Source organism: Salvelinus namaycush, chromosome 27 (assembly GCF_016432855.1).
Source record: "Salvelinus namaycush isolate Seneca chromosome 27, SaNama_1.0, whole genome shotgun sequence".
NCBI lineage: Eukaryota > Metazoa > Chordata > Actinopteri > Salmoniformes > Salmonidae > Salvelinus > Salvelinus namaycush.
Window position 1 is genome coordinate 15,255,749 of NC_052333.1, and position 15,659 is coordinate 15,271,407.

General features: G+C 43.0%; 1 protein-coding gene across 1 annotated transcript; it reads left to right on the top strand.

The window, feature by feature from the left end:
• The first annotated feature begins 9,535 nt into the window (after positions 1-9,535).
• LOC120022052 (fer3-like protein) lies at positions 9,536-10,075 on the top strand. Its single transcript, XM_038965846.1, has one exon. The coding sequence runs from the start codon at positions 9,536-9,538 to the stop codon at positions 10,073-10,075; it is 540 nt and encodes a 179-aa protein (XP_038821774.1).
• Positions 10,076-15,659: the final 5,584 nt, after the last annotated feature.

The following is a 15,659-nucleotide window of genomic DNA, read 5'->3' on the forward strand; positions in this document are numbered from 1 at the left end:
TCTGCCAGTCTGTGTAAACACTTGGTGCAGTCTGCCAGTCTGTGTAAACACTTGGTGCAGTCTGCCAGTCTGTGTAAACACTTGGTGCAGTCTGCCAGTCTGTGTAAACACTTGGTGCAGTATGCCAGTCTGTGTAAACACTTGGTGCAGTCTGCCAGTCTGTGTAAACACTTGGTGCAGTCTGCCAGTCTGTGTAAAAACTGAAGGTTTTTGACCTACTGTCGGTCCTATGTGTCCTCTCAAAGGCATATGGCTTGTTGAAGCCATGCACACAGAAGCATGCCGTCATATCTCCAACCATAGATATATACAGTACAGAAAGTGTTTCTGTTTATGTCTCTAACATTTGTCATTATGAGGTGTTCCAGCACAGTTTTGAATGTAGCACTCTAAATAGTTTAGTGGTATTGTTGTAATACCTGGTATTGTTGTAATACCACAGTCCAGTTTCAGAATGTGAACCCCCCCGACCAGTATGGATCCTCTTGGATCATCTGTGGATTAATAAGAAATTAGATTCGTTACCATTATTTAATTATCATGTTGTCTGATATTTGGGGGAATTTAAATAATGTTAATAAATAATTTGTTAATCAAACATTATTGATTAGTGTAATTCGGTAATTGAACTTGCCTTTATTTGTGGGTTGTACATTAATCACAGAATGAATGTAAGAAAGTTGTGAGAAATAAAACCTCAGCCTAGCCTGTTTGTGCCTCTACAGCGGAGTGAGGAGTGAGAGCTAGTGTGATGTAGCAGCCCTGGACCATCCTCCCTCCTCCCTCCTCCCTCCTCCATCCTCCCTCCCCTCTCCTCCCTCCTCCATCCTCCATCCTCCCTCCTCCCTCCTCCCTCCTCCATCCTCCATCCTCCCTCCTCCCTCCTCCCTCCTCCCTCCTCCCTCCTCCCTCCTCCCTCCCCCCTCCTCCCTCCCCTCTCCTCCCTCCTCCCTCCTCCCTCCCCCCTCCTCCCTCCTCCCTCCCCCCTCCCCCCTCCTCCCTCCTCCCTCCTCCCTCCCCCCTCCTCCCTCCTCCCTCCTCCCTCCCCCCTCCTCACTCCTCCCTCCCCCCTCCTCACTCCCCCCTCCTCCCTCCTCCCTCCTCCCTCCTCCCTACTCCCTCCCCCCTCCCCCCTCCTCCCTCCTCCCTCCTCCCTCCTCCATTTGTACAATTTAGCTTAATTCTTCTAAAGGTCATGAAAACAGTCATAGCCAAATGATAAGTATAGTTATTTGCAGATAATAGATGAGGCTTCTAGCTAGCACATAACGTTCTGAGAACCATATGTTTCTTAGAGCTTGGTGAAAGCGTCATTGTCCTAGGGTTATTTTGCATACAATTCCACAATGTTCTGGGAATGATGCAGGATACCCAGCTAGCACATAAGGTTCTGAAAACTATATGTTTCTTAGGTGGGAATTTCAGCACTTAAGCATAACGTTTTCTATAGGTTTCCTCATGGTTCTATTTAAAGTCATGTTCTCAGAACATTCAGAGAATGTTAAGAAACAACCTTCTTCTGTGGGATTTCAGTAGATCAGCATAACATTTTCTGCAGGTTCTCAGAACATCAGGAAAACTTTCCATAAAAACCACAAGAAAACATTAGTAAAGTTTAAATAAAATTCTAATAATTTTATTTAAAAACACACACATTTCCTTCTCAGCGTCAACAAAACTCTCTCAATCCTTGTTAAGTGTGTTCAGATGTGTTGGCCGCACCCACTAATTGGCCACACCTGGGCCTGCATCCATGAAGTGTCTCAGAGTAGAAAATTGGTCGTAAGTGCTGAGAATAGAGACATTTTACACCTACTCTTATGGGTAAAAATAAAAGCTAAGCCTCTTTAGTCATAAGCGTCTCACCTAGTCAACAGATATTTAGGACACCTCAGGAGATGTTCTAACCAGTAACTAGTTACCAGCAAGTGTCTTGAAAATAGAAAAATGCAGCAAGTCAGTGGTTGCTGCACCACATGAAATTGCTTTGCAATTGTTAAAATAACTGTTTGAGATTTGTATATGATCAATCATAATCTAGATTAGAACTACGTTACAGTATATCATGCTATCCAAGATGGTGCTGCAGTAGGACGTGTGTATCTGTCTTTGTCTTATCCCATGTCTTATCCCGTGTAAATAGCCGGTCTTTTTTGTATATATCTTAATCTCACTTTCTATCTATGAACTAAATAGACTTTCCTGCAACCCGCCTCACCCAATGTGGTACGGATCTGCTATTTTTATTCCTTATAACTAGGACTTCCATCAGGAGCTAGCCAGCTAACTAGCTACTAGTCTTTGTTAGCCACGGATAGCGGTCCTCGCCTTTTTTCCCCGTCATCAGCCAGCCTTAGCTCGGACAACACTTGCCAGTCTGCACAGCGCGATATCAACCCAGAGCACATCACACTACTTCTCTCTACCATATCACCGGATTCCTACCGCTCTGGATCATTACACCGGATCATTACTCCGGATCATCGCAGCTAGCTAGCTGAAACGAGTGCTCTGCTGCTGGCTGAAACGAGTGCTCTCTAGCCTCAAGCTAGGCCCATATACCAGCTAATTCTAGGGCTACAATACCTCCTTTGCCAATTGGCCTGGACCCTTTAGTGTTGACACGGAGCCCCGCCAATCCATCATGACTGGACTGCCGACATGATCGCCCAATGTGGTCTCAACAGGCTATTCTGTTACGATGTCGCCGAAGATCCATCTACTAGCCCCGGCCCGCTAGCTTTTCTGAACACGGTGTCCCTGAACACGGTAACCTTTAGCCGTACCTTTATCCTATTCCTCCTCTGTTCCTTTGGTGATGAAGAGGTTAACCCAGGCCCTGTAGCCCCCAGTTCCACTCCTATTCCCCAGGTGCTATCATTTGTTGACTTCTGTAACCGTAAAAGCCTTGGTTTCATGGATGTTAACATCAGAAGCCTCCTCCCTAAGTTTGTTTTATTCACTGCTTTAGCACACTTAGCCAACCCTGATGTCCTAGCCGTGTCTGAATCCTGGCTTAGGAAGGCCACCAAATATTATGACATTTCCATCCCCAACTACAACATTTTCCGGCCAAGATAGAACTGCCAAAGGGGGTGGAGTTGCAATCTACTGCAGAGATAGCCTGCAGAGTTCTGTCTTACTATCCAGGTCTGTGCCCAAACAGTTTGAGCTTCTACTTTTAAAAATCCACCTTTCCAGAAATAAGTCTATATAGACTTATAGACCCCCCTCAGCCCCCAGCTGTGCCCTGGACACCATATGTGAATTAATTGGCCCCCATTGATCTTCAGAGTTTGTACTGTTAGGTGACCTAAACTGGGACATGCTTAATTGCCCTTGACCAGCACAAAAACATCATGTGGTGTACTGCATTAGCATCGAATAGCCTCCGCGATATGCAACTTTTCAGAGAAGTTAGGAACCAATACACACAGGCAGTTTGGAAAGCAAACGCTAGTTTTTTTAAACAGAAATGTGAATCCTGTAGCACAAACTCCAAACAGTTCTGGGACACTGTAAAGTCCATGGAGAATAAGAGCACCTCCTCCCAGCTGCCCACTGCACCGAGGCTAGGAAACACTGTCACCACCGATAAATCCACTATAATTGAGAATTTCAATAAGCATTTTTCTACGGCTGACCATGCTTTCCACCTGGCTACCCTTACCCCTGTAAACAGCTCTGCACCCCCCACAGCAACTTGCCCAAGCCTCCCCTATTTCTCCTTCACCCAAATCCAGACAGCTGATGTTCTGAAAGAGCTGCAAAATCTGGACCTCTACAAATCAGCTGGGCTAGACAATCTGTACCCTCTCTTTCTAAAATTATCCGCCGCAATTGTTGCAACCCCTATTACTAGCCTGTTCAACCTCTCTTTCATATCGTCTGAGATCCCTAAAGATTGGAAAACTGCCGCGGTCATCCCCCTCTTCAAAGGGGGAGACACTCTAGACCCAAACTGTTACAGACCTATATCTATCCTACCCTGCCTTTCTAAAGTCTTTGACAGCCAAGTTAACAAATAGATCACCGACCATTTCGAATCCCACCGTAACTTCTCCACTATGCAATCTGGTTTCCGAGCTGGTCATGGGTGCAGCCACGCTCAAGGTGCTAAACGATATCATAACCGCCATCAATAAAAGACAATACTGTGCAGCCGTATTCATCAACCTGGCCAAGGCTTTCGACTCTGTCAATCACCACATTCTTATTGGCAGACTCAACAGCCTTGGTTTCTCAAATGACTGCCTCACCTGGTTCCCCAACTACTTCTCAGAAATAGTTCAGTGTGTCAAATCAGAGGGCCTGTTGTCCGGACCTCTGGCAGTCTCTATGGGGGTGCCACAGGGTTCAATTCTTGGGCAGACTCTTTTCTCTGCATACATCAATGATGTCACTCTTGCTGCTGGTGATTCTCTGATCCATCTCTACACAGATGACACCATTCTGTATACTTCTGGCCCATCTTTGGACACTGTGTTAACTAACCTCCAGACGAGCTTCAATGCCATACAACTCTCCTTCCGTGGCCTCCAACTGCTCTTAAATGCAAGTAAAACTAAATGCATGCTCTTCAACTGATTGCTGCCCGCACCCGCCCGCCCTTTCCAGCATCACTACTCTGGACGGTTCTGACTTAGAATATGTGGACAACTACAAATACCTAGGTGTCTGGTTAGACTGTAAACTCATATTAAGCATCTCCAATCCAAAATTAAATCTAGAATCGGCTTCTTATTTCGCAACAAAGCATCCTTCACTCATGCTGCCAAACATATCCTCGTAAAACTGACTATCCTACCGATCCTTGACTTCTGCGATGTCGTTTACAAAATAGCCTCCACCACTCTACTCAGCCAATTGGATGTAGTCTATCACAGTGCCATCCGTTTTGTCACCAAAGCCCCATTACTACCCACCACTGCGACATGTATGCTCTCGTTGGCTGGCCCTCGCTTCATATTTGTCGCCAAACCCATTGGCTCCAGGTCATCTATAAGTCTTTGCTAGGTAAAGCCTCGTTAGTATCTCTACTTGCACATTCCTCTTCTGCACATCTATCACTCCAGTGTTCAATTACTGAAGGCATGAAGGGCTTATGTTACTTTGGATTGTGTTCAATGAAAATGATAGACCTTTCAAACATTGTATGCAAGATTATCAACAAGTGACTTGATACCTACTGTGCCAAAACAATCCAGAGTTGTTAAACGGGAGTGATGAGTGTGTTGATATAACAGTAATATTGTCAAAATTCTGCTTTAAACAACCATGACGTGAGGCAGTTTGGAACTCGGTAGGAAGTGTTGCAACAGAGGACAGGAGATTGTTACATGCTATGCGCTTCAGCACTTGGCGGTTCCGTTCTTTGAGCTTCTGTGGCCTACTACTTCGCTAGCAGGGCAGAAATTTGGTGCCATGTTGAAAGTCACTGAGCTCTTCAGTAAGGCCATTCTAATGCCAATGTTTGTCTATCGAGATTGCATGGCTGTGTGCTCGATTTTATACTCCTGTAAACAACAGGTGTGGCTGAAATTGCCAAATCCACTCATTTGAAGGGGTGTCCACATACTTTTGTATAAATAGTGTATTATGCAATAATTAAGAGTAGGCAAAGTGATTGTGTTAGGCGAAAATTATATCAAACGTTTTACCATTGCAACATTTGCTGTACAGTCATGTTCACTGTGGTTGTCTGAAGCGTGCTATAGAGTTCACAGCTGGCGATGCCTTACCCATCATCCAATGGTTTACCTCAAATTGTTGTGATTACCAGCTGAGATAAACTTTAATGAGTTGATTTTACTTCTGGCTCAGACTTTGTCTGGGCAGTGTCTTAACATCATCTTAAAACCTACTTTGAGCTGGGAGTTGTTTTGTTATTGTTGTAAAACAGGTTTTAAAAGGATTGCTGGGACCTTTTCTGAGATGCTTTGTTGATACCGGCCCAGGATGGAATTATGTGATCCTTCCTTAACCCATGGGAATTCCCACCTAGCTTACTACTTTAAATGGTGAAAGTCCTCAATGGCGCTGCCCATGCTAAAACTGACTTATGGGCACTAGTCCTCTATCTATCTCTATGGTTTAAACCCTGAAGGTTGAAAATAATAAACTTGCCCTTCATAAATATCTGAAAAAACTGGGAAGGGACCCGGGGCTTTGTGGGTAGGAATACCACAAACCTTCAGGGATTGTTTGGGGAAAGTTTTTTAGGACAACCTCAGGACAATGTTAGGATAACCTCAGGACAACATTAGGACAACCTCAGCTGAGTTTGAATGGAGCACAGTGCAGGGATAACCCTGCAAGGCTTTACTTTGCTAAAATGAGGCTTCTCTTTTTCTTTGAAGACTTTTATTTAAGACAGGGGGGTGGCCGTAGCAGGATATGAAGCAATTTGAAGGAGAGGTAAACAGGAGAGAAAGCGAGGAAGAGAATATATAGAAAAACAGAGGAGAAAAAATGTGCATACATTTTTTGTCTGTGTTGACATGATGCTTCACAGGCCAGCTTTTTGTGTCTCCAGTTTGAGGTTGTGTGTGTGTTGTGGTGGGGATGGAGGAGAACCACACAACAGCAGCAGAGACAGAAATAGCTCTGTATCTCCTGAGGAAGGAGGAGATCATTTCTCCTCTCCCCCTCACCCACCCAGTCTCAAATCCTTCACCATCCTTCCCTTCCCCCGTCTCCTTTTTCCTCCCGCTACTTTCTCCATCTTTCTGTCTCTCTCTCTCTTTGCTCCCTCTCTCTATCTTTGTCTCAGTTCTACAGACACACACTGGTAGGAAAGACCAGTCTGTAGTCATTAGTTAGAGATGACCACTGTCTAAACAGCTCAGCAGTCTGTGGGTCAATAAATCAAATCAAGTCAAATTATATTACAAACCTTACAGTGAAATGCTTACTTACAGCCCTTAACCAACAAGGCAGTTTTAAGAAAAATAAGTGTTAAGTAAGAAATAGATAAGTAAAAAATAACGAATAATTAAAGAGCAGCAGTAAAATAACAGTAGCGAGGCTATATACAGGGGGTACCAGTACAGAGTCAATGTGCTGGGATACAGGTTAGTCGAGGTAATTGAGGTAATATGTACATGTAGATAGAGTTAAAGTGACTATGCATAGATAATAAACAGAGAGAGACTGATACAGACTGATGGTCAGGTTAAAATGTGCTTTTCAAAGTGGATTAATATATATCTGTGTGTGTGTGTGTGTGTCCTTTTTATTTCTTATTGAAGACCAATATTTACCCAGCAGCCCCAGGGTGAGATTACCTCATATCTTAGTACAGCTGTGCTTTCACAGCATTTCCACGACTACCACCGGAATGTCACCGTTTACCCGCCTACCAGGACAACAGAGAGAGAGAGAGACAGAGAGAGAGACAGAGTGTGTGAGAGAGAGAGGTGTGGGGCAGGTCTTGGGGAAGGGGTTAGAGATTAAGGAGAACCACTAAACTTTGAGTGCTGACATACATGCACCTGAACACACACACACACAGTGGTGGAAAAAGTATCCAAATGTCATACTGTAGTAAAAGTAAAGATACCTTCATAGAAAATGACTCAAGTAAAAGTCACCCAGTAAAATACTACTTGAGTAGAAGTCTAAAAGTATTTGGTTTTAAAGATACTTAAGTATCAAAAGTAAATGTAATCGCTAAAATATACTTAAATATTAAAAGTAAAAGTAAAAGTTTAAATAATTTCAAATTCCTTATATTAATAAGCAAACCAGACGGCATCATTTTATAGTTTAAAAAAAAAATTGATGGATAGCCAGGGGATGACCAGGGATGGCAGTAGGGATGACCAGGGATGTTATCTTGATAAGTGTGTGAATTGGACCATTTTACTAGCCTGACAAGCATTCAAAATGTAATGGGTACTTCTGGGTGTCAGGGAAAACGTATGGAGTAAAAAGTACATTATTTTCTTAGAAATGTAGTGAAGTGAAAGTAAAAGTAGTCAAAAATATAAATAGTAAAGTTAAGTGGTGTAAGTACTTTACACCACTGCACACGCACACACACTGTTGTACTGTTGCTCCCCCAGACCCAGACTGTATGGCTTTTCTGGGACTGTGGTATGGATGATGTTGCTTCTTTAGTATGAAGTGTTGTGAGTTTTGTGAAGAGGGTTGTGAGTTTGCACCCCAGGTCATGATGAAATTTCCCACAGTGTTCCAGTGTGAGTAAGGTCCATTCCCGAGGACCCCTAGTTAAACCCTGGCCTTCTCTCTTTCTCTCCTCTCCTTCTGTACTTCTCTCCTCCTCTCCTGTCTTACTCTGGCCTCTCCTTTCCACATCTGGTCTCCTCTCCTCCTTTGGTCTATTCTCCCTATTTCCTCCTCTCCCTCTTTCCTCCACTCCTCTCGTCCTTTCATTCTCTCCTCTCCACCTCTTATCCTCTCCTCCTCCTCTCCTCTTCTCTGGCTTCCCATCCAGGCCCATACTGTTGTGTGGACACTGTCCTCCTACCATGGGAACGAGCAGCTATTTACACTAATTTGCAACAGAAAGCCTTGTGGAGGATAGCGACAGTTGGGAATGTACTATTTGGTGTCTTTCCCTCTCTGGCCTGTGTAAGTGGTAGAAGTGTCATTATTTAGCCTATGAAGCGAAGGAGAGAGAGGAGAGCAAACAGGACTGAATGATCCTCAGGTTGGACTGGCTCTCCTCTTCACTACCTCATTAAAGCTTGAAGCGTTCAGACGAACAACACATCAAATGGTGAGCCCGACCTTAGGCTACTACTCTCCTATCCTACCCAGCTCAGTTCACTTCCATGGAGATCAGCTCACAGTTAACTTCTGAAATGGACTCCGTTTAGAAGTATAAGGACATGAAAGGCGTGGCGCTGGGGGAGAGGAGAGAAGGGATTTATTAAAACAGCAGGACAGATGACGGTTTGGTGGTTGGACTCGAGCCAAAGAGGACCTCGGAACGCACCCATTCGCAGCCTGACAGGATTTGGAAACGTCAGGTGGGGAGTGGACTAGACAGCTATTCAAAAATCATAACAAGAACATTAAACAAGATTGGTGTGTCTTTCATCCAATATTTTGGCTAAAAGATTTTACTACGCTTTTTAAATTAAACTCATGATCCTTTGGCCCCAACTGCCTACATAGGATTTGAAAATCTGGAATAACGGTAGGAGGATTGATGTCTTCCACCACAACCAAGGCAGGCGACTGTGTCCGGTTATTATCAGGCTTAAAGTGAATGGTGTTGGAGCGTTTACCTTCATGGAGCCAGACCCTAATCTAGTCACGGCTCAGATTATAGATTATTGTGCTTGACTGAGTTCCTAAAGTAACAGGACTATATATTCATTAAATTAACTCTCCCTCCAGACAGAGAGGCTGCTGAAGCCTTGAAAACTTGTGAGTAGGTGTGTGTGAGGTGTGTGTGTGTGTGTGTGTGTGTGTGTGTGTGTGTGTGTGTGTGTGTGGGTGTGTGTGTGTGTGTGTGTGTGTGTGTGCGTGTGCGTGTGCGTGTGCGTGTGTGTGTGTGTTATAAATGGAGAGGCAGGGCCGTCTTGGGGACTCGGCACTGTATGACTTTGTCAGTGATATAAACCTCATGGAGATTCACCCAAAGTCCACTTCGGGTTCAAAACAGCTCATGGACAGCTTTCTCCCAGCCACTGGCTACCGGGGCCGGTACTACAACCTCTCCTATGTTAACGGGAGCCACCGGGAAACAGGTACAAGCGAGGGGGAACAAACCGGACACGGACATCCACTGCATGAGATGGCCACAGGGAGCACATCTGCCTACACCTACTACAGCCCAGGCTCTTTCTCACACACATCTCACACACACACCTCAGACACACACACCGGGCGGTCGAAGCGGAGGCGTGTGATCAATGTGGGCCAGCGTCAGGCGGCGAACGTCCGGGAGAGGAAGAGGATGTTCAGTCTCAACGAGGCATTTGACGAGCTGCGGAGAAAAGTGCCAACCTTTGCTTACGAGAAGAGGCTGTCACGCATCGAGACGCTCCGCCTCGCCATCGTTTACATCTCCTTCATGACGGACCTGTTAGAGAACACTTGACCTGATCAGGATCACATAGATCCATCAGGGTTATCAGAGCCAGGTCGATTAATCAGACTGGTTAGTTTGATTGATGCTTCACCTCGGCATCGTTTACAACTCCTTTATGACGGACCTGTCAGAGAACACCTGACCTGATCTATCAGGGTGATCAGAACCAGATTGATTGATTAATTGGTTAATTGATCAGATATTCAGTTCATGGCGGACCTATACTGGTAAACAGCTGATCAGGATCTATCTGAGTGATCAGATATCAGATTGATTACATTGGTTATATCATATGTATTTATGGAATATAAAGTTTTAGAATGGGGCTATGGTTGTTAACATATATACATTTAATATCAAGTAGCTATTTATGCTGTTTTTATAGTGTTGTAGAAATGTGTTATTAACATTATCCCAAGTGAAATAATGTGTGCCAGAGCAACAACAAAAACAGTTGTTTTGTTTTAATAGGTTAAACTGGGTTGATTTTCAAGAGATTAGAAAACTTAACTGATGTTAGAAAAAAATATGTGGGTTAGGGGAGGGAACAACAGGATTCAACCCAACTGGGTTAGTCTGTGCATAATAAGGGGATCCAGATAGGGACAGATTTACTTCTCATGTTTATGTATCTATCAAGGTGCTAATTGCATGAGAGGGTTTCAGGGTAGAGATAAAAATGTTGGGTAGGAGGGTGATTCGAGAGATTTACCCAGAGGAGGCTGGTGGGAGGAGCTATAGGAGGACGGGCTCATTGGAATGGCTGGCATGGAATCAATGGAACGGTATCAAACACATCAAACATATGGAAACCACATGTTTGACTCCGTTCCATATATACCACTCCAGCCATTACAATAAGCACATTCTCCTATAATCCTCCCTCCAGCCTCCTCTGGATTTACCACTTAGGGAAAAGTTACCTCGTCAGACCCCAGTGTGTGTGTTTGTGTTTGTGGGTGGGCGGGTGGGTGGGTGGGTGGGTGTGTGGAATGCCCGGGTCAGCAACTTAGCCCTCCTCCTTTTATAGGAGAGAGTACGCCACCTAATGGCCAATACAGTCCCTTCAGAAAGTATCACACCCCTTGACTTTTTCCATATTTTATTGTGTTTCAGCGTGAATTTAAAATTGATTACATTTAGATGTTTTGGTCCCTGGCCTACACAATACCTCATAATGTCAAAATGGAATTCTGTTTTTTCAAAATATTTACGAATGAATAAAAAATGAAAAGCTGAAATGTCTTGAGTCAATAAGTATTCAACCCCTTTGTTATGGCAAGGCTAAATAAGTTCAGGAGTAAAACTTTGCTTAAGAAGTCACATAATAAGTTGCATTGACTAAAAGAGTGTTTAACATGATTTTTGAATGACTACCTCATCTCTTTACCAAACACATACAATAATCTGTAAGGTCCAGTCAGTCGAGCAGTGAATTTCAAACACAGATTCTACCACAAAGACCAGGGAGGTTATGGGTATGCTTGTAATCGTTAAGGACGGGAGTTTTCCAGGATAAAAAAGAAAGCTAATCACAGGCAAAATCCTAGAGGCAAACTTCAGTCTGCTTACCAACAAACACTGGGAGATGAATTCACCTTCACCTTCACCTTTCAGCAGGACAATAACCTAAAACACAAGGCCAAATCTACACTGGAGTTACTTACCAAGAAGACAGTGAATGTTTCTGAGTGGCCGAGTTACAGTTTTGACTTAAATCTACTTGAAAATCTATGGCAAGACCTGAAAATGGTTGACTAGCAATAATCAACAACACATTTTACAGAGCTTGAAGAATTTTGCAAAGAATAATGGGCAAATGTTGCACATCTTAGACATTCCCAGAAAGACTCCTATAATCGCTGCCAAAGGTGCTTTTACAAAGTATTGACCCAGGGATGTGAACATTTATGTAAATGAGACATTTATGTACTTCATTTTCAATAAATGTAAAAAAAAAATCTTAAAACGTGTTTTCACTTTGTCATTATGGGGTATTATGTGTAGATGGGTGAGAGAAACAAAAAATCGATTTAATCAATTTTGAATTCTGGCTGAAACACAACAAAATGTGGAATAAGTCATAGGGTATGAATACTTGAAGGCACTGTATAGGCCTAATGCCCATGCACATTTATTATTGAAGGCCTTTCAGTAACACCAGTTTTCGGTGTCTATACAGGATACCAACCTCAACTTAAAAGGCTTCTGTGTCTATACAGGATACCAACCACAACTTAAAAGGTTTCTGTGTCTATACAGGATACCAACCTCAACTTAAAAGGCTTCTGTGTCTATACAGGATACCAACCACAACTTAAAAGGTTTTTGTGTCTATACAGGATACCAACCTCAATTTAAAAGGCTTCTGTGTCTATACAGGATACCAACCACAACTTAAAAGGTTTTTGTGTCTATACAGGATACCAACCACAACTTAAAAGGTTTCTGTGTCTATACAGGATACCAACCACAACTTAAAAGGTTTCTGTGTCTATACAGGATACCAACCTCAACTTAAAAGGTTTCTGTGTCTATACAGGATACCAACCTCAATTTAAAAGGTTTCTGTGTCTATACAGGATACCAACCACAACTTAAAAGGTTTCTGTGTCTATACAGGATACCAACCACAACTTAAAAGGTTTCTGTGTCTATACAGGATACCAACCACAACTTAAAAGGTTTCTGTGTCTATACAGGATACCAACCTCAACTTAAAAGGTTTCTGTGTCTATACAGGATACCAACCACAACTTAAAAGGTTTCTGTGTCTATACAGGATACCAACCTCAACTTAAAAGGCTTCTGTGTCTATACAGGATACCAACCACAACTTAAAAGGTTTTTGTGTCTATACAGGATACCAACCACAACTTAAAAGGTTTCTGTGTCTATACAGGATACCAACCTCAACTTAAAAGGCTTCTGTGTCTATACAGGATACCAACCACAACTTAAAAGGTTTTTGTGTCTATACAGGATACCAACCTCAATTTAAAAGGTTTCTGTGTCTATACAGGATACCAACCACAACTTAAAAGGTTTTTGTGTCTATACAGGATACCAACCTCAATTTAAAAGATTTATGTGTCTATACAGGATACCAACCTCAACTTAAAAGATTTATGTGTCTATACAGGATACCAACCTCAACTTAAAAGGTTTTTGTGTCTATACAGGATACCAACCTCAACTTAAAAGGCTTCTGTGTCTATACAGGATACCAACCACAACTTAAAAGATTTATTTGTCTATACAGGATACCAACCACAACTTAAAAGGTTTCTGTGTCTATACAGGATACCAACCACAACTTAAAAGGTTTCTGTGATTGTCACAAATTGCTAATTTGCATAATTATTAAAGGACATTAATGTTTAGTCATATGACAAAGTATAGTTTGGGCCCTGTGTGTGTGTGTGTGTGTGTGTGTGTGTGTGTGTGTGTGTGTGTGTGTGTGTGTGTGTGTGTGTGTGTGTGTGTGTGTGTGTGTGTGTGTGTGTGTGTGTGTGTGTGTGTGTGTGTGTGTGTGTGTTTGTGTGTGTGTATGAGTGTGTGTGTGTGCGCGCGCTCACGTGGGGTTCACTCTCTGCGCCTTTCTCCTCCACGCACCTCCAATGTTGGAACCGCCCTTGGAACCGCCCTGTGAGCTCCCTTGGCCGGCTTGCTTTTTAACCTGATCCACTCTGCCGGGGTCCCAGAAGGGGGGTCACAATCACTTAGCCGCATACCTTAGAACAAAGCAAAATAAACAGCTAAACTTAGGCTATGGAAAAACTGCTGTTTACCCTCATCTGTTCCTATAGAAATGGCTGATATTCTCCCTGGCTTGTCTTTTAGTACAATGGTGCAGAATAGGTCATATCCCAGCTAGCACATTTGGTTCCTTGGAAGTTGTGGGAACGTAAGTGTTTGGTTTCTCATTTGTTCTGGGAACAAAGCTACACGTTTCCTGGCCAGTGAACCCGAACATTTTGAGAACGAAAGTGAAAATGTCACCTGTTCTGTGAATTTTTAGGTTACAGGGAGGTTCTGATTCCCTGAAAGTTCTCCTGGAAGGTTTTATTAACTTTCTGAGAATGGAAATTATAGGTTATTTGAAAGTAATTAAATAACGTTCTGAGAACATGTTTAAATAAGACTTTTAATAACACTGCTAGCTTAGTTTGGGCTAACATTTTTGAACTCCAATCACAGATAGAACACATGGAAATTAATTTTCTTAGGCATTAATCATACAAACATTTATTGTGGCACGGCATCAGTGAGAATCAAATCAATGATCTCCTGTTCTCTATACATGGAATTAGTCCACTGTGCCACCATAATGGAGCTAGCATTGCAGGTTTGTTATTTTACTCATTAAAGGTGTTTATTTTAGTCTATTCAAACAGACCCCATTTCAAAGGAAACAAGTGCTCATTAAGATCAGGCCCTGTATCAGGGCCCAAAGCATCTCAGAAAAGGTCCTAGGAATCCTGTTAAAACCTGTTTTAAGACAAAAAAAACTCCCAGCTCAGAGTCGGATTTAGGATGATGAAGACACAGCTCAGACAAAATTAGAGCTAGGAGTAAATCAACTCCTAAAAGTTTATGTCAGCTGATAATCACGACAGATGAAAGATAGTGATGACGCTCACTGACATTGTTGCAAATGATTGGGAATAACCAGTTGCCAGCTGTGAACTCTAAATAGCACGCTTCATACAACGCAGTGAATGTGACTGTAGATAAAATGTTGTAATGTTTCTCCTACCAGTGTGTGTCTGTAGAACTGAAGGAAAGATAGAGAGAGGGAGCAAAGAGAGAGAGACAGAAAGATGGAGAAAGTGGCAGGAGGTAGAGAGGAAAAGACAGAAAGAAAAATATAAATATTGAGCTCGATTCCTAAACCCTCCCCTACTTTCTGAGTTAGATCGGTGTGTGTGTGTGTGTGTGTGTGTGTGTGTGTGTGTGTGTGTGTGTGTGTGTGTGTGTGTGTGTGTGTGTGTGTGTGTGTGTGTGTGTGTGTGTGTGTGTGTGTGTGTGTGTGTGTCCATGTGTGTGTGAGCTGCAGACTGCTGTGTGACAGCAGAGGTCTTAGGGGGGAGAGTGGGGAGAAATGGTGAAGGATTTGAGACTGGGAGGGTGAGGGGGAGAGGATGTCCTGATGATCTCCTTCCTCGGGAGATGCAGAGCTATTTTTCTCTCTGCTCCTTTTGTGTGGTTCTCCTCCATTCCCACAATAACACACACACAGCCTGAAACTGGAGACACAAAAAGCTGGCCTGTGAAGTCAACTCAGATGAAAAAAACAGACATATTTTTTCTCCTCTGTTTTTCTCCACCTTTATATTCTCTTCCTCTCTTTCTCTTCCGTTTTCCTCTCCTTCATATTGCTTCATATCCTGCTACGGCAACCCCCCTGTCTTCAATAAAAGTATTCAAAGAAAAAGAGAAGCCTCATTTTAGTAAAGTAAAGCCTTGCAGGATTATCCCTGCACTGTGCTCCATTCAGACTCAGCTGAGATTGTCCTAATATTGTCCTGAGGTTATCCTAACATTGTCCTGAGGTTGTCCTAAAAAACATTCCCCAAACAATCCCTGAAGA

Excerpts from the sequence above, each read along its gene's own strand:
- LOC120022052 (XM_038965846.1), top strand. The coding sequence starts at position 9,536 with ATGGAGAGGCAGGGCCGTCTTGGGGACTCGGCACTGTATGACTTTGTC.